General features: G+C 41.7%; 1 protein-coding gene across 3 annotated transcripts in view; it reads right to left on the reverse strand.

Annotated features, from left to right (window-relative positions):
* Positions 1-24,062, reverse strand: part of LOC133978203 (plexin-A1-like) — a 169,043-nt gene that overhangs the window by 40,284 nt on the left and 104,697 nt on the right. For all 3 annotated transcript variants that reach the window (XM_062416582.1, XM_062416583.1, XM_062416584.1), the window contains exons 9-11: positions 22,278-22,478; positions 7,668-7,764; positions 4,840-5,030 (exon numbers count right to left, since the gene is read on the reverse strand). In XM_062416582.1, coding sequence (XP_062272566.1) covers positions 4,840-5,030; positions 7,668-7,764; positions 22,278-22,478 — 489 coding nt within the window. The remainder of the gene's footprint in view (positions 1-4,839; positions 5,031-7,667; positions 7,765-22,277; positions 22,479-24,062) is intronic.

Below are 24,062 nucleotides of genomic sequence, written 5' to 3' on the forward strand. Positions count from 1 at the left end.
CTTCGTCTCCGACTTGTCCCATTGTGTCGGTGGCTTTGTGTGAGGCCTATTGTGGCCGGCTGAGCGGCAGAGCACAGATAGCATCTGCTAGTTAGAGGAGGAGGAAGCAGGGGACACAGAGAGAGATGATATGAACATGGCGTAAGGCTTCCAAAGTTTATCTGTGAAATGAAAGCCTCTCAAAAACAAAAAATGATGGAAGCAATGGAGTGAGTGAAGAAATGGGATAAGAGAAGTGTTTATAAATGTTTACATGTCAAGAAGTGAAAATATGATGTTTGTAGCCTCACAGACATAAAGAACAAACCTGTGACAGAAGTCAAAAACACACTGGGGCAAATTATATTTCTGTGGCTGAGAGCATGTTTAGACCACAACTCAGCATTGGCTTGTTTTTTTTTAAAATTTGTAACAGTGAAACTTATTGTTCAGCTATAAAAAGCAACTGGCAAATCACAGCAGTCCAGTCGATACAGGCCTCTGAAGAGAAAGTCTTCTGTCTCGATGCTGGTCAAAAGAGAGAGCGAGCAAAATGGGAAGATGACAGAAGGACATGATAGGCTGGGAGGGAAAGTGAAAAGGATGACTGGATAAAGGGAAGGAAGATAGATACAGAGGATACATGAAGGAAGACAAAAGGAGGGGAAAATAAAGAGGTAGACAGAGATAAAGTAGTCTGGAAAAGGCCAATAATGCAGCTCAACAATACATGAGGGAGAAATCATTGGCCTTTCGCAAGCACACAAGCTGTGAAGCCGGACCGAGACACACACATTAAGATGCTTTCCCACGCAAATACACATTACTTTAAGAGCTCACGCAAATGCAAAACACACTTTCTTATATAGATCACAATGTGGCAAACAACAGAGGGCACAGGTATGCCACATGCCAACACACTAAAAATGCACACCCCCACATATACACTCACACACCCACACACCCACACACACACACACACACACACACACACACACACACACACACACACACACACACACACACAGGCATGAGCTGTTTTGTTTTAATTGGTTTCTAAGGGCTAGCTGTAATGCTCTTCCTTTCCCTTAGGAGAAGGCAGGCGGGAGATGATGGATGATGGAGGGCCAAACAGCCTCCAAGTCCAGTACTAGGACACTGCTGCACTACACTGGGAGACAGCACCAGACTGTGTCTGTGTGTTGTGTCACTGTGTGTGTGGCTTTGAAAGAGATTTTAAGGATACCATACAAACCACACATTGTAATCTGTAGCTTATTTCATCTCCTGATTTTTTTTCTCCTGAACATTTTACATCTAAATGCCGGCTTGACAGAGACTATGTCTGTTTATGTGTGTTTTTTTGTGTATACTGGCACACAAGGCTGAACTGTGTTTTTGCTTTTTGGGAATCAAGTACAAATTAATTTTAAAGCATGTTGTCAGAAAACACAGAAAATTTGCACTCAAACAGGCCAACAGAGGAATTCTTATAATGTCTAAAACCAGCCATATAAAGCCTAAATCATCAATTGCCCTGTTTGGAGAGCAGTACTTAGGTGCCAGAGTTATTAGTGGCACGGGACCCAACTGCACACTGTTGAACAATGTCAAATGGGCAATAGTATACTCGGAAATGACACTAAATGGGTTCAACACTTGCTGCTCTGAAAGCTCTGGATAGCTGTGTGTATGCTGTGTGCAAGTGTGTGTGCAAGTGTGTGTGCAAGTGTGTGTGTGTGTGTGTGTGTGTGTGTGTGTGTGTGTGTGTGTGTGTGTGCCTTGGTCACACACTCTCTCCCTAGTGGTGTTTCTTTCCCGGTCGAACACAAATTCTCCGGTCCAAATGAAATTATAACTAGCTAATCCGCTAGCTAATGGCCACACAGCAGATAGCATGCTGCAAAAAACGAACAAAGCGGCCTGAATAAAGCAAAAAAGAAGAAGAAGAGAGAGAGAGAGAAAAAAGGGGGGATCAAACAGGGAAAGAGGGATTTGAGCCAGCGGATGGTGAGAAGTGGAGTAATATTCAATTTGTGTGGCGGATGCGATGCTCTTTGGGAGAACTAAAGGATGAAATGGCAGAAGAAAAAGGGGAGGTTTTCTTTGTCGCTTGTGGATGTTCTTTTGGCGTTAAATGTCACACTGTAAATGTCAAAGGTGGAGAGGAGAGGTGAGGCTGGTGGTGCGGATGGGTGATAACACTTCCTCCAGTGTTTCAATGGTGAATCTCTCTCCCTCTCACTCTCTCTCCTTCTATTCATCTTTGTCTCTCCTTCTGTGTTCTCAAACCTGCAGTTTGTTTCTCCTCCTGCTGTTTTTTAAGCTCTTCTACGCCTGTTTTTTGACTGCCATCAACATCTTGCCCTGAGGCCAGGATTTACCTCTCAATATGCATGCAAGAGCACACACACACACACACACACACACACACACACACAGACACACACACACAGACACACACACACACACACACACACACACACACACACACACACACACACACACACACACACACACACACACACACACACGCTTGTTTCAAAGAGATAACTGAAGCGAGCAAGAAGAGAGAGACAGCATTAGCTAACGGATTTATCTATGTGCCAGTGCCCCAATTATCCAATATCTCCATTATGCATGACAGGGAGACGAACCCGTGTCACACAGGAAATGTACTGAGGGCTCGAGCCATACAAGTCTGTAAGAGTGAATGCATTATAAACCATACATATATTTCACACTCATTTAAATGGGGGAGAAATGTCCCCCGTTTCAACTGAGATGATGCTTCGTCCTGCTGGAGATACAATTAAATTTAAAGGGAAAAAAACCCTAAAAGACTGAGACAGAGCGACAGAGAGAAAAAAAGGAGAGAAAAGCAGAAGGACAAATAACTAAGCAAGGAGAATGAGTGGAATGGTAAAACATCATGATTCGTCTCACACAGCAGCGTGTGGCTTTCAAACTGTGTGTGTGCGCGCGCGTGTGAGAGGAAGCGTGCACGTGCGTGTCAGTCCCAGTGGTGAGCTGCAGGGACAGTGACCCAGGTCACAGTCAGACGAGGACCACCGCCACAGTTACCGGTGGCAACAGATGGGTACGCCATGGTGTTTAGACGCCTTAGCTCACCTGGCCTGTCAGATGCATACACACACACACACATTCCACGCCCATGGTGGGACACAATTAGCACACTTCAACATTCTCTGTTTCTTTGTCTCTCTCTTACACACACACACACACACACACACACACACACACACACACACACACACACACACACACACACACACACACACACACACACACACACACACACACACACACACACACACACACACACACACACACACACACACACACACACACACACACACACACACACACACACACACACACACACTCCAGACAATCACCTTCTCTGCCTCCTCAGGTGTGAGTGAATGTGTGTGTGTGTGTGTAGCCATCATCTCTAATCATGTCAGTGTGTTCAGTCTTAGTGTGTGAGAACTGCCTCCTCCTGGCTGGCCCATCTGTGTTATGGTTGCAGTCATGGTGATGGCTTCTAAGATGTCGATCCTTCCTGCCGCCTTCCCTCCTATAATGTCCCCCTCGCTCACTGAGTCCTAACTATGATGCAGCACAGGTATGTATTTCAAATCTCTTCTGTTGGAGAACTAACTTTTACTAATGAGTTGACTTTGCCAATCATTTGTGTCAAATGGCAAGTCTTCAGTTTCCAGGTGTGCAGCTCCATGCAATGTTGATTTTAGAGCGGGCTGTTCCTTGGCTTGACTTTAAGGTGTTAAAGTGTGAGGCAATGGCGTCATTTAAAACAGTACATGTCATAATGTGTTCCTATTATTTGTACAGTGTGCTGAGACATTAAATGAAAAATAGGTCGAATAGGGGTGATAAGTCGAATAAGCAGCAACACAGAGCTATCAGGACCCTTTGCTCTCACACGCGCTGCATTAATAGTCACACAAACACACACATACGCGTGCAGACACTCTCTTCGCACGCTCTTACTCACTCCCTGCAGATTCCAGGAGATTGTATATAATTTGCGGGCGTCAGGGAGCCGCTATCAATATGCGGGACAATCTCGGAACTTCCGGGAGTGTTGGTATGTCTGCACTAAAGCAATGACTAGCACTATAGGGGTATTTGTAGCACCAGAGATGCTACTGTTAGGATACAGTTAGGACACTGTTAGGACAGTTAAGACACTTAATTGTTCAGTGATGGCTATGGACATGGCTGTTTAATTTAGACTGCTGAAACAAGTTATTGTTACATTATATTGCTAATAAATTATTTAATTTTGACAGTAAGGCCTTAGTGTGGTACATTACAAACAACTGATGGAGATTATATCACTCAAGACTAGTCTAAAAATGGCATAGGCATCTGTGCTAAAAGGACCCCCAAAAAAGATTGAGAATCGAATCGAATCGAATCGTGACCTTAAAATCAAAAATCAAATCAAATCAAGGATTTGGAGAATCGTGACACCCCTAATATATACATATATATATAATATATACATATATTTCTGCAAATTTGTTTTTGTTGGGTCATAAAAATAATTTTGTCGGATGCTTCTGTAGGATATATATGACATACAAGTGGTTCACCGCATTGGTAAATCCTGGATTTACAAAAATATAGGTTTGTAAAAATGTTTCATATGTTTGTTGTACATTAAGTTCATTAGGGTGTACAGTATTTGTGTATTGTTGTGCACTTGTGCAGTCAGGTGAGTTTCATCTGTCACCTCGGTAAGCCTCAGTGGCATACTGAGCTGCTTTATGGTGTTATGTGTGAGTATGTGTCAGTAGTATCACAGCTTACCCTGGTGATCTTGGGGTGCGCACAGCGGCTGTTTCCGGTGGTGGCGTGCATCCAAGTGCTTTCTGGAGGAGTACACTCCTGTCTGAGGGAGCACTTCTTCTCCTGTACACACCAGCCACACTCGAACCTGGGGTTTGCCTTCAGACACATGCCGCAACTGTCCCTCAGTGCATAGCACTTATACAGGTGGGCTGGAGAGGAGAAACATGAAGAAATTATGTGGAAAGAGGCCAGTGAGAAAGTAAAATGACCAAACCATCAATATAGTTTGTGTTGAATTATTATAGCACAAGCCAGCTGAGTAGATAAACAACCTGAAGGGTAGAACAGATAGAAGACAGAAAATAACAACAACAAAAAAGCCTCCAATTTAAGTTTTCCAACTTTCACGCAAAAAATTCCAAAACTTGTTCAATGTCACTGTGACAAAGTTAAAACGCTATTTCCCAAAGGCCCCAGGAATTGTACAGCAAAATCTTTTTTTTCCCCCACTCTCTCTGCTATTCCATCCCCAAATCCCATTGGTCATGGAGCAGCTTTAAAGCAACCCTGTACCAATTACGGGCTGCTAAACGACTCCTTTCTAATTACATTAACATATCAGTATTTAAGACAAGTGAGCATCTCTCACACTCGACCAGATGATTATCATGATTGAGAAACAGGGAGGGGGCTAGCAGTGAAGAGAGTCAGACAGGGGGAGGGAGACATTTTTGGGCTGTAGGTCGCCTCCAGATGCACTTGAGGAGATTTACACTTGAGATAACACACAAAGCACAAACACTGATGCACGCCACTGATATTGTAAAGTGTCAATGCTGTTGTATGTAACCTATGTTGTTTAAAAATGCTTTGTCCTTGAGAGAACCATGGACTGTCAAAGCATTTTATGTTGCCTCGATGAAAGTAAACACCCCATTATGGTTGATTGCAGTGTGTTCCTATGCTCATACACAATGTATGGTATATGTGACACATCCGAGTAATAGATATCAGTCTCAGCCAGCAGCATGAGGTATATTTGAAATTTGAGACTACAAGAGCTTGTTTGATACATTTACTGTAGACTACAGGGAGTGACATCAATAAATGGAACAAAGTGACAATGGTGTTAGCTTACATTACAGACAAAATGGCAACAATCGCTGCTTCACAGACCTTACAGATGTAAAAGCTTCTAATCTGAAACACTACAAGAAAATCCAAGCTCCTTACTGCGTCTTCAGCCATCAAAGAGTAACAAACGGGACCAGACAATGCAGTTCCCTCTGTTGTACAAAACACGTCATCGCCAGGCTATATCGAACACAGTGGTAGCTAGTGATGATGTTACTTTACCTCACAGCAGGAGAATAATGTTACAGCCCCCCCGCTGCGCTGTACAGGCTGTAATAATTATGGAGACAGCACAATAAAGACTGTCCTACCAGTAATTATATCCAACAGACATGATCTCATTGTCATCTCCAACAGCGGCGCATCGAGTATGTGTATGTGTTTAACCCTAAAATCCATATTGTTCTTCGTTTGGATGGTATGGTTATAAATAAGTGTTGTATTATAATGGCAAAAGTGGATATACATTGTAGATTGATAATACATGTAAACCTAAGTATTAACACTGTGAAACTTGCTCCATAGGGATGAAATTAAATATCATACTGGTAAGATATTTGTGATCCAAACAACATTCATTGTAGAGTTGAAAACTGGAGAAATAACAAAGGAATTACAGTGTCATATTTTATTCATTTTGGCCCAAACAAGTAGATGAAATTCCAATATAACATTAAACTATCAGTAACAGGCTTGTGATAAAATCTTAACTCAAAAATGAACCTTCCTGCTTAATAACAGTCTTACTGAAGCGTAACAGTAAGTGATCATCAGTAACAGAAAATCTATAATTAATCAGTGCTTAAGCAGTAGCAAAGTAACATCACCACAAGCCGTGTGAGGGATGCTTCATGCCAAGCTTTTACTTTCAGTGAGAAGTTTGACCTTGAAATGTGTTAGTATTCGTTTTGCATTGTTTACACTAAAGTTTGAATTTCACATGTTAAGCTCCATTGCAGAGGACATCATGCTCAAGTAAACAGATCACTGTGCCTCAGGTTGATTAGTCATTCTGTCTGTTCACTTGAGGCTACAGTCTTTTACTACTGAGATCTGCTACCGCAATTTATTTGCTACCTTTAACAATGAAAAAAGAGTTTTGGGGGGTGGGGACTTAACAGACAGGCATTTGAGCTCATTGCTAAAGTTGCAGGGTTTTAACAGATATCTTAACAAACATCCATTTTAAGCAAACTGTTAAATGGTGAAGTATTCCAGTCACACTGTCACACACATACACACACAAACAAACAAACAAACAAACAAACAAACAAACACACAGTATGTAATAAGTATTTGAGCTTCTCACAGACCAAGAAAGTATATTGAAAAGGGCGGGTCGGCCAAGGGATTCTGGTCACAATATAAATGATTTACTTGGCAGTTGGAGCTGGCTTTCCACAGTTATAGAACATGTACTATTTATGTTTCTGCAGATTCTGCATTGTTGTTTTGTAACATGCTCTATAAGCCATGACTCATTTGTCATTTTCATGACAGATTTAGAAATGGGATTGGTTTATGTCTTTAATATATCATACTAAATGTTCAATGATAAAAAACAGAACAAAAAAAGATTTAGAGTGCTTTTAAGATGGTTTTACTGAATAAACTGTAATGTAGACTGCTCAAAAAGACACCTAGAACTAATGTGTGATGCTAATGTGTCATGATAATGATGGCTGATCATGTTTGAACCCACACAGACTCACCTTGGATGTTGTAGGGGTTGTCGATGACAAAGTTTCCATTCCAAACCACAGACAAATCCACTGGCAGGTCGCTGATGTCGTTGCCCTCATAGGTATACTGAAATATAAAAGAACAAAATCAAGATTAGCATTCGCTGTAAGGTGTAATTACCTGAAACTATATTTTTCTTATACAAATACCATCATTATAAAATGCAAAATGACTAAAAGAGAAAGAAAATGAGTCAAAACCCAGAGCAAACTCCGTGCAGCTAGTGCCTGGTAGTAATGACGTACCCTGCGGTGCTCACGCAGTTGAAGGGCCATAAAAATGAATGATGAGAGACAGGCTATATTGTGATTTTAACACGCCGCTGCCTGGCAGAGCACGGAGTTGATTAAGAGATTGGGATCCCCATCACTGTATGACTCATTCCATTCCAGTGATGAATGAAAAGCGTAATATATCTTCAACAATAATATTCTCATCTAATTTCATTTTTGCATCCTGAACTAATAAGAGTTGAAATGTAATTGACTTGTCGTCTGCATAATCAGTTTTATGGAATCACTTCAAATGAGACAACAAGCCTCAAAAGCAGCAATGTGATGGCGGCACGTTAGCTGTAGGAATAGCAACACAAAGAGCTCCTATGAGACCCCTCCCAGCCTCACAATGGATAAATTATCAGCAGCGATTATCACCGGCAAATAAAATGCAGCTTTAGAAGTTACACCGACTCCCCCAACGACCCCACCTCCTTCTCACTGGCACACACGAGCCAGCCAAACACTGAGGTAAACACACAATCATCTGAAAATAGTCATTCATCAAGAACCCCACACACTCCACCCACACATTTTGCATTATTAACTACTCCATTCATTAGCTGTCTTTGATACAACATAAAACAGATACTGGCGAGACTTCAGATAGGCCATGTTGACCCTAATGCCTCTGTCAGTCAAAGGGTACCCGCTCACTCTCACTACCACTGGTATGGTCACTATCTTCAGTGGCCTCGGGGTGAGAGATAGCAGGACTATTCTCCTCTAGTGGGGTGGTGATAAAAATCCAATGTGAAAGCCTTCCGCCTGAGGCTACAGGGCCTCACAGATTGAATCTAGCTACAACTTCACCACTATGTGATATTACCCCACTCCAATGTGATACAGTAGGATTTATCTTGACATCTGCAATAATAGTGAATATGAATGTATTTGAGGGGGAAAGGACAAGGAAATGTGCATAGAGAAGATAAGAAAATGAGAGGACACAGCAATGTCACAATGTGTGAATGGCTGATTAATTCGTTCTTCACATTTGTGATTGGATGATTTACACTGAGCAGGCCCTGAAGGCACAGCGATATCCAAATAAAGGAAGATGTCTCCGCGTATCTCAGAGGAACTCCTACTTTGCTCTCGGAGCTTATTTTAAAAAATTTAAGGCACATTCTGGTGCTCCGATTTATTCAGCAGTCATGAACCACTGAAGAGGAAACTTTTACCCCTGAGTAACTCCACTTTACAGAAAGTTACTGTATATATACTGTATATCAAGCTATCTAGCTGTAGACCTCACCACTGCACTAACTGGATCTAAATGACAACAAGAGAGAAGAATGAAAGAAGAAACTCAGACATTTTTGAAGTTTTTCTTCAATAAGCTCCAGTGTATCTGGTATGTTAGGGTAAACAACAAGGCATGAATCCTACAGTAGTTAATGCAGTAGGGTCATATAGAAAATGGAGAAGGTGAGGATGGGGGCGGCAAGAAAAGGATAGTCTGAAAAATGACAATAATACTGGACAGAGTGCAGAAAGCAAAGAGAAGAAAAGTGACTAGATGGCTAAAAGGGTGGAAAATGTGCAAAGAGCAAAAAAAAAAAAAAAGATGTTGAAAAGGAAGATGGGGAAGTGGGGAAGGTGAGGGGAGAGGAGAAGAGAGGAGAGGGGGTGGTGAGAGGATGATACAGCAGCATGGGTGAAGGAGAAATAGCGAGGGAGAGATGGATAGAGAGAGGTGATTGTGTGTTATTCTGTGGACACCATTCATTTACACATGGAATAAGAGGCCGGGGCTGGGCTATAAGCGCCTGAGCTGGTGGGGGCTAAAGTGAAATTGGCTTTTTCAATTTGTTCCCTGACATGTCTGCCTTGGTCTTTTCACACATTCCTCTGCCTCTCTTGCAATCCTCCCACCCTCCTCCTCCTTTTCCTCTCTCTCTCGCTCCCTCTCATTATTCCTTCCTTCTGCCTCTTTACAAACCTCTTCCCCTATAAATCTTGGTCCGAATTTCTCTCCCCTACCTCCATCCCCCAGAACGCCCACGGTCAAACAGGGAAATATGGATTCTGTTATCGGATATACCAAACATGTCCAGAGAAACGCACGCACACACTATGCTATACATTAAGCAAACGGGACAGTTTCCAAGAGAGAGGTGCCAACAAACGCATCAAAGAAAGATCACATGCAAACACAGGAAGATAAGACACTCTCACAACACCACATGTTTTGGACATCAGCTATCGTTTCTCTCCACTAAAGTCCGAGCATATGAACTTCTTCAATCTTTCACTCCCTCCCTCCCTCTCCCCCTCCCATGAGACCACCCAGTCTGTCTGGGAATAAGAGCACTCCTTCACCGGGCAGGGAAGAAGAGAACATATGAGTGTATTTAACTGTGTGTGTGCCTGTGCGAGTGTTTGTGCGTGCGTGTGTGTGTGTGTGTGAGTTTGTACACACCAAGACAATGAGAGGAAAAAGAAAAGGAGATGCACAGGGAGACTGCACTGAGGACATGTGAATGGAGGAAGGGAGTGAGAATAAAAGAAAGACAACAGGATGGAGATAAAGAGAGACCGTGTGGGATAAAAAGATGAGACTGATGAGATAAAACAAAGAATGAACTGACACCAAGAGACCAAAATGACGAGGGAAGGAGAGAAGAGAGACAAAAAGAGAGTGAGGGGTCTTATCCAGCTTCGTGTTTGGCAATTGTTCAACTTGTTGCAGATTAAGGCGTTTTTTTAACTTAGCACTTGCTCTCTTGAAAATCAGTCCTGTTTGCAGTTGGATCATGTTAACAGGAGACAACAGGTGGGTTTTACTCGCTCACACTCTTGTCTCAGAAATAAAAAAAAGGACAGAACATGTAGTGGTTAAAACTGGAAGTGTTTAAAACCAAAACAGTAACCGCAATAAAACTCCATTAAGCTATATTTTATATAAACAGTTAATCAAGTGACTGCTCGTTGAGAGAAAGGGTTTCTGATTGTTTTTGTTGGCCAAAAAGACTAAATCAAAACTGTGCCGGCTCATATAAAATGTTGGACAGCCTCTGTCAGCAAAGGAGGCAACACAAGCTACCTGCATGGAAAGACATGGCAGAAAAGTGAAGGAAACTAGTGGTTGGATTGGATTAAGCAACCTAAAGAGATTCAAATATTCTCTTTTAGGGGTTAATGGACCAAACCAAATCTAAAAGTTGTTAAATGCTGGGAGATTTTTGCATATTTGGACAAATTAAATTTCTTAATTTTTAAGGCTGCCTCTTTGACACAGGCCTTACATTCTGTCTTAAACTTCATGATAGAAGTCAGTACAGTCTCAGCTGTGAGTACCATAATTTCAGGGACATGTAATGTCAAAAAATGAGACCTTAAGAACAATTTTCTTTGAGTGTTATGCTTACAAATATGTTGCACAGTGGTATATTGTAACCATTTCTCTATTCCAGCGTCATTAACCACATCTCTTCATGCTGCTCAGCTGCAGGCCCCCAGGACTCAAAGACAGGCTACAATCAAAGGACATGGGGTCAAGCTTCCCTTTACTTCCACCCCCATTTCACTGCTGACCAGCCAATAAGAACACGGCCCGATCCCCCTCTGAATCACACGACAGGGCCAATTCCTCTCATAGAGAAAAAGATGATAGATGTGTGCGGGACCTCGTAACCCTGCTTTACAAGTGCTCTCGCTGAAAAACTGCACCACACACACACACACACACACACACACACACGTACAGGTGTGGAGGTGCTGACAGCTAAAACAATAAGACTGCCTGCCCTCTTCCCCTTTTTTTGTCCATGTTACAGGTACATGTCTGTGTTTGCACATCTATACTTAGAGGTCTGTGTTGAGAGAGGGGCTACTGGGACCTGCTTGAGCATGTACCTTCACTTTGACAAAATCCTGAATATTTAGTTAGGGAGACATGTATATATGCGTGTATGTATGTTTAATGGGCAACAGAGGGTGGGGGGAGGCATCGGAAAGGTTAGGTTATGATCCAAAGCTCATCTCCTCTCATTGCACCAAAGGCTTATTAAACTTTTGTACTGAACCAGCATTGTTGCACAATACACGGTTTCAGCGAATACACATATGCGCCTTGTGCATGATTTATTCACTGCACAGTAGATTCCAATATGAAAATACAAACATTACGAAGGTTACTTTCAAAAAGGTCATGATTTGCATGTGGAAAGGGAAGTGAAAAATGAAAATGGATCAAATAAAATCAATAAGTTCTATGATTGAAATCTAGCATAGTTTAAAATGAGAAGGTGATGCTACAAAAAAACAATCCGTGTCTACAATCTTGACCTAAAACTTGTATGGCCCTTGTGCTTTTTGGTGAACAGCATTTTTTTCTGTGTATTTACTTATGTGAGCAGACAATAGATGGATACGAGAGGAATAGAAAGCGAAATGGAGACAGAATGAGTGTTAATGTCAAAGGATAGATACCTTGGAGAGAAGAACGATAAGGAGATAATAACTGAAAAGAAACTATAGTGCGATGGTGATGAAGAGACCAAGTTGAAGGCACAGAAAGCAGGTATGGATTAATAACGGGTACCTTCTGCAAGAGTCACAGCCTGATAATTAGTAATTTCGTGTGCAAGCTGGACAGCTAAAAATACCAAACTCGACCAGGGCAAACTCATACCTGGGATAGAGAGGGTCTCTTCCTGTCTTCTTCAAGGTGACAGTCATTAAAAATTAACACATCTTTCAATTGAGATTATTCTAGATTTTAAATAGTTTGTGACAAAATTGTGAAAGATGTCACATTGGGATGATGCTGAAGAAAAGTAGATGACACAGTCTGATCCGGTCCAAGTGAAATGAGTTCTGCCAGTCTAGATAAGACCCGGCACACTGTGTGTGTCAATGTATAGATGAATACACAACATCCTTTAACACACACACATAAATGCACACAACTTCCAGGCAGATATAGCCTCCTAATCAAGGATCAAGTGGTAATCCTTCCTATAGCTTAGCGTGTGTGTGTATGTACTGTATGTGTGGGGTCAGACGGCGTGGAATCAGCCCCCGTTTATAATAGAGGCCTGTTAGCCAGTGCTAATCGCTAATGCTAACAGGATTGGAGCATGGCCGGACCCAGTTACCCAGCTTATCTCTTGCGCGCACACACACAAACACTCGCACATGTGCAAACACACTTACACACACACTTTCTTCAGTGATGGAGAGAGAGAGAGAGAGAGAGAGAGAGAGAGAGAGAAGAAAAGTGCTGGCTTGAGGGAAAAATAATGCTGCCATAGCCAATGTTTCTTATTTTCCAGCCTACGCATTAAGCTACTGTAAGCTTACTAGACTTCTCCCCGGACAAAAGGCTGATTTTCGGTTTATTTGCAGAAAAATGTCCGTATTTTTAATATCCTCAACCATTTTCCCCCTCTGTCAAATCATGCAATTCTTCTGGTGGCCATTCTCCTTTGCGGACTTCACCACTCACACAGACCACTAATACATATCCAACCAGTATTTGTAAATATAGGCCACATTTTAGGCAATTCATGCAACACCTAACTGCAGTGCTTCACCATTCTTGAAGCAGCACTCACACAACATACATGTAAGAGGAACAGAAAACACATCTGACTAAATATATATATGAGACATACAGTAGGCTGCTATATGCATTTAAAACTAATGTAAATGCAGTCAGAGGTGCTGGCCTCTGATTCAACCCTCCTCCTCTCTTCTTTTTCTTCATCAAACCATCATAGATAGCTGAGGACATGAAGGGGTGGAGCGACGCTATGAGAGAAAGAAAATGTAAAGGTTACAGATTGCAGAGAGAGAGCGGGAGAAAAAAATGATGAAAATTGGGTGGAGGATGGGTTGAGAAGCTGGCATATGCTCATAGCTGAGCAGCAATTAATTCTTATTTATCCAGGACCCAAGCGTGGGAGCGCCACCTGTCAAAGAGGAGGAGAGGCATTGAGCCAATGAAAGGACAGAGATGATGATGAGGAGGGGGGAGGACAGGTATATGACTAGGTGAGAGGGAAGGAGAGGAGGGGCTGCGTTATTGATTATTTTATTTATTAATTTTTTTCCAGGACGCACTCTGTGGCATTTTGAAATACAGATACTACATGAGAAACAACCTCAAACACCCAATGCTGATAGGGCCAATCAGCGTCACTGTGAAAAGGCCACAATAGAGCGATGAGACGCATCTTCAGAATCTGATCAGGGCAGTCTGAAGTATCACATGATAGGGGAACAGAATAATCTGCAGCTACTCACAATAAATTCCAGAGAATTTCCAAAGCACTTTCAACCCATCCGCGCACACACACACACACAGAGCCTGAAAGCCAATTAAAACAGTATCAGTGTGTGCTGTGGCTGACTACGGTGGCAGGTCTAGTGTTTATATCTCATCAAGCTGTGCCAGGCCATGCTCCACTGCACCTAGCCTCCGCTGACCAGCGCCAAGGCCCTCATTAGCCCCGTCTCTGCCACTTTTAGTACCGTGTGTGGGTGTGTCAGTAATAATAATGTGCATGTTATGATTTATTCAAAATGAGATGGTTTTTAAATATACAGTAAGTCAAATCTAGATAGGTTTAAAAAAATTATAGAAAAACTTGAGAAAGTCAGAGGAAAAGTAGTTAACATGAGCTTCTCACACACACACACACACACACACACACACACACACACACACACACACACACACACACACACACACACACACACACACACACACACACACACACACACACACACACACACACACACACACACACACACACACACACACACACACACACACACACACACACACACACACGTAGGGGCGTTTGACACCATTAGACTGGTGTGGTTTGTGTTAACTGCTTTCCCTGCGGACATGTCTGGCTTCTTCTAGACTTCTATTTGCTCCATCTATCCATCCATTCATCCATCTCTCCATCTTTCTTGTCTGCAATACATCTCTCATTTCCCATTGGAAGAGAGGAGATTATTTCCCTGCGATGTCCTCTCTCTCTCCACCAAACTCTGTATGCTCTGTACACTCTCATCGCACACTTCGTCTTTCCCTCCTCCTTCTCTTCCTCATCATCTATCCTTCAAATTTCTCCCTCTTTCTCCTGGTGTATCTGCCTCCAAAACGTCCTTGCTTTTCTTTCCTTTTTTCATCATCTTGCTCTTCTCTCTTTCCCTAACACAATGTTCTTGAAATGAAGTGTTCTGCGAGTGTGTTTGAGCCCATGCACGCACGCACACGCACACGCACACACACGAGCATCCGTCTCTGCTGCCCAACTGCAATTCATCATCATTTTATCTGCCTTAATTGGATGCCATCAGGACCCCTGATACTTCCCATCTCTCCTTTAACAAACAGCTGCTCTCTACACACACAGAAGAATAACGTGCAGACATCCTATCCCAAACTAGATTTTCTCCTGCCCCCGTGTCTGCTTCTTCTTCTTCTTTTTTTTTTGCTGCCCTTTTTTCCCCTCACTGGTGAAGGAGTGAGAGAAAGAGGGTGATGGAGTGGCCGAGCGGTTTTTCAGACGGAAGGTAATGGTGTAAGGCCTGCGCTGATATTATCTGTCCATTCATTCCTGCCCTCCAGGGAGAAACAAGAAAGAAGGATAAAGAGGTAGGAGGAGGAAAAATGGAGACACTGAAGTACAAATGAGGAAAAAGCTAAGAAAAGAGGGAGATAAAGAAATAGAGTAAGGAAAAGTCTTGAACAGTTCCAATAGTCTTCTCTAAACCTCGGCCTTCAAGCGACGGCCAGCTGTGTTCCATCAGCCTCTCTGACCCCAGAGTGCGGCCGTGTGAGTGTGCTGCGTGTGTGCAAGCATTATGTGTACATGTGTTTATTCACTTCCAAGTGACCCTTCTGCCGCTCTGAGCACAACTTCCCTGCCCACATCTCAGCATCTTATTGGCCCACACGCCAGGAAGCTGCCTGAGCTGGGTCAGAAAACCGGAAGGAACCGTCACAGACGCCAGCTTGTTGTTTTGGTTGCTGCTGACCGGAGCTAACTGCTACCATAAGGCCTGGCGAATGGCTCCATATGTGTCAGTGCTAATGTGGGCTTGTTTGGCGCTAAGAAATACAGAGGACTTCTTTTTTTCCCAAAATGATCAGCGTTTTTCTCCAGTTAACTTGCTATGGGAACTTGGACAATCTGCCATTTCATCAACTTTCACAAGTTCCAAAAATGTTGAATTATGCTTGGCTGAGAACCCAACTTCAAAAGTGAGAATTGCTTAAAGAGGAGAGGAAAAGTATCTGACGATCCATTCTTTTCACAATATAAACCTTTAAAAAAGTTCAACACAGCACAATTTAGAGCTTTGAGCAAATTTAAGAAACCCCTGAACATATGATTCTTCAAAGTCTTCACACCTTGAATATTGTGTGCCTTAATTCTTTCATGTATCCGCTTGCAAAAGCAAGCGCTTTTTTCAAATAGTGCATTCTTTCTCATGTCTTGTGATACACTCACTCTTTTCCCCTTTGGGATCAGTTGGTATCTACAGTGACCTTATACAGAAATACCATAGGCCCAATATTTTCCCTCATAAGCAGATATGGATCATCAATAAGGTTAGTATGGTGCTGATGTTACACTATCATATATCATGTGTACCATATATACAGAAGGTTATTGGCAGCCTCCTGTTAGTGGATACCATATAGGAATATTGAGTTATTATGGCCACTGTAAAAGGAGTAAAGTATGGGAAACTAGAGTTTAAACATGATCCGACTGTGGGTATCCTGAATATCCTGTGGATAGGTATCTTCTTTTGGATAGTGTGATGATATTGTATGAAAGAGGAGAATGAGTTTTAGCCTCAGGAGAGACTTTTGAGCTGATTTTCCTCCCTCACACCCTCTCATCTCTGTCTACCCCCCTCTGTTCTCTTAAACATCACTCTCCATATCACTTTTCCCCATTCATCTCACCTGAAATTGTCCATTACACTCCTATTTCCCTAGTCTATCTCATCTCTTTTTTTTGTTGCAGTTTTCACTGCCATCAAGCATTACCTCTCCTCCTGTCCATTTTTTTCTCTCATTCTTATCGCCTCTTTCCTGAACTCCTCTGCATGCATCCTTTCCTCTGTCTTCTTCACCTCTCTTGTCTTTTCTTCCTCAGCTCTTGTCCTCGTCTTTCCAAGAACAAGTGATTGAGTGTTAGTTTGACACAGTGGTAAACACTTATGTGTCAAACACAAGGCTAAACTGTGGATTAGCACCCCTGTGTTTATCCCATTGATTAGCAAGCTCCCTTTAACAGTCTTCCAGCATCGGTATAATGGAATTGCACACACAAACATAAACACACAACTATACTGGGATCCATAGCCTTAGGCATATTGAAGGATGCAGATGTACACACACACACACACACACACACACACACACACACACACACACACACACACACACACACACACACACACACACACACACACACACACACACACACACACACACACACACACACACACACAGAGAGAGAGATTAACCCCTATCCTCATAGTTGTGTGCCTACAAACTTAGGCATCAGTGTGTACGCAGCATAACAGATGAAGTCTATTTCTACTGCAGAGTCATACATGATTCATTGAGTTGGTGCTGAACACTGTCAAAGTAGGAACAAATATGGAGGGTGTGCATGAAAAGGAGAGATGTGAAATGGATAAACTAATATTTAAGACCCCCATTCTTTTGAAATACTGCTCTAGAGCTATAATAAGACTCCTAATATTTCATGGCACACAATTGTACTCATAAGCTCAGGCCTAGATGAATTATGCCTTAATGGCAAACTCAAACAGCTGGCATCTTTTTTTCATTCACTGAATCTCACTAAGGCCTCATGTAGACTTGATGCAGAGTTGCTGCATCAATATCTGACCACGCAGTCAAGTTGGCACTGCTAATTGCTAACAAGGGCTAAGCGCTGACAGCCCAAGGCTAATTGCTGCAAGCATGTCTACTTCGTGGACATCAAATAGAGAAATTCAGCTTTTGGCCGAGGTTAGGCTTTGCTGCTGATTAGTGCTGGCCTTGCAGCTACAATAAACAGTCAATAAACTGACATCTCTGTGGAGAGACAACCCTATTGCTGGCTTATTATCCCTGCCTTCACAAACAACTGGCTAGTATGTGCCAGCACCTGAAGACTGCTCGTCGATACAGACAGAATCGAATGCTGTGCTAGCTGTCATTGAGGGTAACCGGCAAGCTATACAGGTCTGCAGAGACAAGTGCCGGTGTGTGCTGTACATATGTGTCTGCTAATATGCACATGACTGGCTAAATCTCTGACTATTAAGATAAGGTGCAGTATATAGACAGGTGGAGATGGATTTAGTTCAAGGTGTTAAAGCATGTTAAGCAGATGCTATAAGTTTCTACTGTTTTTAATCTGTGAAATATCTTCCTCCATACACGACATGTTGTGATCACAGCTGTAACACCTGCAATTTACACAAAATTAACAGCACCAGCTCCTATCTAATCTCAGCGTTGTTGCACTGCATTTTATGTTGAGCTAGAAATAGACAGGGACAGGGGTAAGCAGCAGAAATTACTCTTTGAGAGACGAGGAAGAGATGGTGAGGAAAGTAGGGAATGGCAGAAAGAAGAAAGTATGACAGACGGAGAGAGAGAGTGGAGGGAGAGAAAAAAGATGAGCTCTACAGGCAGATAGAGGAAGCGAGAGAGAGAAAGAGAGAGAGAGAGAGAGAGAGAGAGAGAGAGAGAGAGGTATAGAGTCGAGCTGTAAACATGATCAATCCGCTCCCAACTAGGTTCACAGACAGACTTCCTCTTCACATTTTCAGCTTCAGTGAAGCGCAACGCTAGCTACCTCTTATCTGTCACACTAGTTTGAAGCCTCACAAACACATGCATACACACACACACACACACACACACACACACACACACACACACACACACACACACACACACACACACACACACACACACACACACACACACACACACACACACACACACACACACACACACACACACACACACACACACACACACTTCTTCTTAGGGCTACTGCAGAATGCACAATATTTTCTTATTAAAACAGCTATATGTATATGAAGACCAGCCTAAATGTTCACTGATAAAGACACCAAAAGTTGAATTCAATGTGTAGTTCCAAAAAAAATAAAAATAAAAAATAGCACTAGTGCGAGGCTACGTACACCAGGTGATTTGGTGACCGGGAGAAGCCACATGTGATCATCACCAAAGTAAAATATGAAGATGCCCTATGGCCCCACGTGATGTACCATCAGAGTCAGATTGCCATATTGCCAGATTAAACCCACAGAGTTGCCAGAGCCAGAGCCGCATTCACGGATAGGCACTATGAGGACAAAAAGGAGTCTGTTACAGTGTACTCTAGCCAGCCAGACTCCAGACGTAACACGAGGATGAGGACAGGGGGTTTCTAGATCCCACAAAGGCCATGGAGTATGTTCAGAACATAGTTATCCCATCTACAGAGTATGAAGACTGAGTGTCTCATTACCTGCATTCATAATAACAGTCAGAACTGATTATTCTGATGAGTGACTTTTATATATTTACATATTAACATTGTTAATTTTTGTTTTTTTAAATATTTAAATTGAACCCGGTGCTTTAAAGTATAGGGGTAAACTGTGGGGTTCATATTTAATGAAACATAATCTAACATATTAATATATCTCTCTCCATCACAAGGCCACAAGTCAAAACATTATTTTTATGATTTAAAACTTTTTTTAAATTATTATATCTACCTCAATAGTAGCTACTCTAATAAGAGACTATAAACATTCCTACTGAATTTAATTTCATGTTTAATTCAGATGACTATTTTACCATGAGGAGCTGTTTGACTTTGACTTTGTGTTAGGCCCTGCAGGAGCCTGAATGGCTTATACTTGATAACTTATTTTTTATTTCTTTATTTTAGCACACTCAGAAGCACAGTCAAATTTAATCTACACTGTGCACCTTTCCTGCTTGCCTTTAGTGGCTTGGGACTAGGTCCCACCATACTATATCTAATGTTAGTTAGCTGTAGTCTTAATAACTTTTCCCCCTTTTTTTTCTCCCGATCCTTCTGTTCTCTGGGGATCCTGTGTTGAACATAGGAACAATAACATTACCATGTCTTGTCTTTATACAGAGTCCTATTGTTTTTGTGGTATAGCTGTAGTAAGCACTCTTACTTATCCCACTCCTTTTGGTTTCAATATTTATTTCTACTCCTCATAACAATATGCACCAACTATGTGCAAATCTATTGCTTCTGCAGTATAAATCGCATATTGCAAGTAATGGGGACATTAAAAAAGGTCTTCATCGTCCTGTTAAAGAAAATTCTGCACTGGCTAAAACAATTTCTTTAGGAAACCCATTTATCTGATGTGGAGCAAGAAAAGTTGAAAAAGAAGTGAGTATCCATACTTACACACACACACCATACATTGTTATATAAAAATAGTGCTGGCAGATATATCTTGGTTAATCAATTAATCGATGGCACAGTAGTGTCCTTCATATTTGGACCTATTGAGGATGAATCTGGTTTGATCAGGCCAGTGTTTAATATGATATTACAGTGTAGCTCTGGGCCGCTGCTGTTTGGAGGAGATCTTAACTGTGTAATGTCACAGCTAATGGATCGACAACATGCCTCTAAAGCTCTCCCATGTAGGATGAGTGAGAACGCTTAAACATCAATCTATAGAAGCAGACCTTGTGGATATATGGAGAAGTTTCCAATAAGCAGGAAAATCACTTTCTATTCAAGCAGACATGCATCCTATTCAAGGACTGAATATTTATTTACCCGGAAAGTAGAGCATAGTGGACACTGAGATATTGCATATAACTATCTCTTACCATCAACCTGTTGCACTAAAGTGGAATATAGGCTAATATCCAAACAATGGAGACTTAATGCATCCCTCCTTAATGATAAAGAATTTACCTCCATCACAGCATAGCTCAAGAAATATATAGATACCAGTATCTCTTCTGACCTATCAGCCCTTATACTGTGGGACTGGGCTACAGCATGCATTATACATACACTAAGGACTGCATTGTTTCATTTACATATGCTAGGAAAAGAAAGAAGGATGCTAAACAGTGAAAACTGGATGACAAAATAAGAGTTAGACCAGTCTAATAAATCTAAATGCAAATCGTAAAGACGTCAATAGCCTACTATCAGATAAGATTGAGGGAAGCTTAAGATTCACTAACAAAATATACGATGAATATGTCAACAGGTTAAGTAGATTATCATGGTTAGGAAAAACAGCAATCATCTAATATAGTACAGAGAATAAAATCACAAAAACCCCCTTTGTCACAAAAGCAGATATAACAGCAAAATCCCTTTACATATCTTTTTATAAGAATATGGACACTTGTTCAATGCAAAAATGTGTTTGAAAAGTGTATGAAAATGTATATTTGTACTGCTATTGATGAAAATTCAATAAATAATTAAGTTAAAAACAAGTAATTTCTGGGGGGAAAACCCATCCCTGAAAACACTTTAATCTGACACAGTACCTACCAGCCAAAAAAACACACACACACAATAAAAATCATAGAAGCATTGAGCAAAAGGTTGATGACTGACCACTGCAGCTTCACACTCCACAAATGATTTAAATTATGTATCACTAAAACCATGATAATCTGTTATAATTTCCATCAGTATGCTCTGGGAAAATCCTCCCTGTTACTGAAGCCTTATTATGAGCTCGTCTCAATACGAATAATGTCTGAGTCAACTCTTGACGTCAATAACTATTTGCTAACTATCAGTTCAATGTGGGAGATGCAGCATTGGGTCATTTATCTAGATTGTGACCAAGCCGGTGTCCAAGTAGTGCATGGTGATCTATCAGGACAATGAGCATGTTAGTGTCCAAAGTGGTCATTAGATGTTGGAGGCCATTATTTAAGCCCTGACAGAGTCAATGTCCTCACTGTGATCATTATTTAGTTACCTAGTAGCATCGATTAGGTCAAGAGTAATAATGCTAAATTACTCTGCTAAAGCCTAAGAAAATTCAAAGTATCATTTGTGGTTCATTCTATTTAATACTGGTTCTGGTCCTATTCACAACTATGCTTTACTTGAATAACTGAATTGGATGACACAATATATAAATCACCAAGTTACCTGTAAACAACAACAAAATGTCATCCATCCAGTTTGGGATTCTCTCTTTTTGTTCTTAAACCCAAACGTTGCACATTTTTTAGGTCTTACTCACAGCTGTTTTCTGGCACTGGATGGAGGTGCTGTTGAAACGCAGGGCGGGGACACTGTGCGTCTCCCCCTGGATGTGGAAGACACACTCGTAGTTCCTCTGTCCTGACTGGGGCTGGGGCAGGTTCTTGGCTGCTAAGGTGATCGGCTTGGTCACTCCAACGGGGATGTAGATCTGGGTTGAGGGCAGAATCTGCGGGCAGTCCTGCAGAGTTAGAGAGGGAGAGAAAAAAAAGAGAGATACTCAACTTTTGTTTTTGCCAGAAGGATGGAAGCTGTTATGAAAAAAAAAGACTGAGGTTGCAGTCAGAAGAGCGAGCAAACAAGCTGCAAATAGCAGTAAGATAAGAGAAGAGGTGATGAAATAAGTCACTTGTTTGTTGACAAGAGTAAGGATTTTAAAGAAGCGAGCAAGCCGTGGGTTACATATTTGACTTCATGCCAGACACTCAGCCTAAAGAGCTGTGCTGTGATGCACTGTTCACATGTGTTATGGTTTGTGCAACACTCCCACTGGACTTGCAGCAGATTTAAATGTAGCAAGACAACACTTGAGCAAGAGAGCTTTTCAGACAAAGTTCGTAAAAGATTATCTACTCAATAAAACTATTCTCAACACAACAGTGCTGCATTGTTATGAAAAGAAAACCCCAGTGTATTATGTCCATGTGCGGAATGGAGTAATGAGCTTGAAAACTTTGTTTTTGCTGTTTGTGTGTGTGTGTGTGCGTGTGTGTGTGTTCGCACGCGTGTGTACATCAGTCACTGACATTGGCCAGAGCTGACAGCCTTGTTTAGATCATCTGGATGCAGCCCATCCAATGGCTCACACCACTGGAATGCATAACCGTGGAGGGTGTGTGTGTGTCTTTGCAAAAATGCGCATGGACAGATACATTTCTTTTGTGAAGTGGCATTAATGTGAGTCTATATTTTCTGGTTACTGAACTAGAAATAAGACGGGACAGTACATTTTGTATATAAAATTTCTTGGATATGCATGTGTGCATTTGCTGGAAGAAATTAAGTCATTACAGTGTTCATGCCATGATTTGCCAGCGACGCAGATCTCGTCAACGCTGGGAATGAGAGAGAGAGAGAGAGAGAGCAAAAGAAAAAGAGCAAGGGGTGGGTGACAGATCTTATACAACATGAGTTAAAGCTTGGGTGGAACTAACCCGCCATGTGTTTGAGCCGAAAGGATAACAAACCACTTCGCGACTGACAAATCACACATTTTATAACCTGGGGACACTGTTTAGTGACTCACGTAATAAGAGACATGTGGCGGGCTTAACGCAAATGTAGTGAGAAAACTAACTGAAACTGAAGTTACAGCTACGCTTTTTCAAAATGAGTTTGAAGCAATGGGTTTAGTTCAAAGACTCAAATCACTCATTCATAGAAAAATACACATTTCATATAGGTATTTGCTCTGCCTTGTAACAATGACCAGTTTAAACAAATAAAAAATCTTTATCCTTCAACTAGTCAAATAAAATGTTTAACTCTATGTACCGTAGAGTGTAAAGGAGCCTTATGTTGACAGTGTTGTGGATAGGAGAGGGAAACATCGACCAGATCCTTGTAAAATATCCACTGCATACCCTCTCTGTTACTTCTCATTATAGCTCTTCCTTTAAGCAGATAGCTGGCTCCCTGTCAGTGATTTTTTCTTTCCCCTCCTCTACTCTGAGCTGTTGTACATTAGAAGCTACAGCGCGTCCCGGGGGCCTGAACACAATGCCGGAGTTTGTTCATTAGCCTTCTTAGCCCTGGCCTTGTGTGT

Source organism: Scomber scombrus, chromosome 3 (genome assembly GCF_963691925.1).
Source record: "Scomber scombrus chromosome 3, fScoSco1.1, whole genome shotgun sequence".
In the NCBI taxonomy this organism is placed as follows: Eukaryota; Metazoa; Chordata; class Actinopteri; order Scombriformes; family Scombridae; genus Scomber; species Scomber scombrus.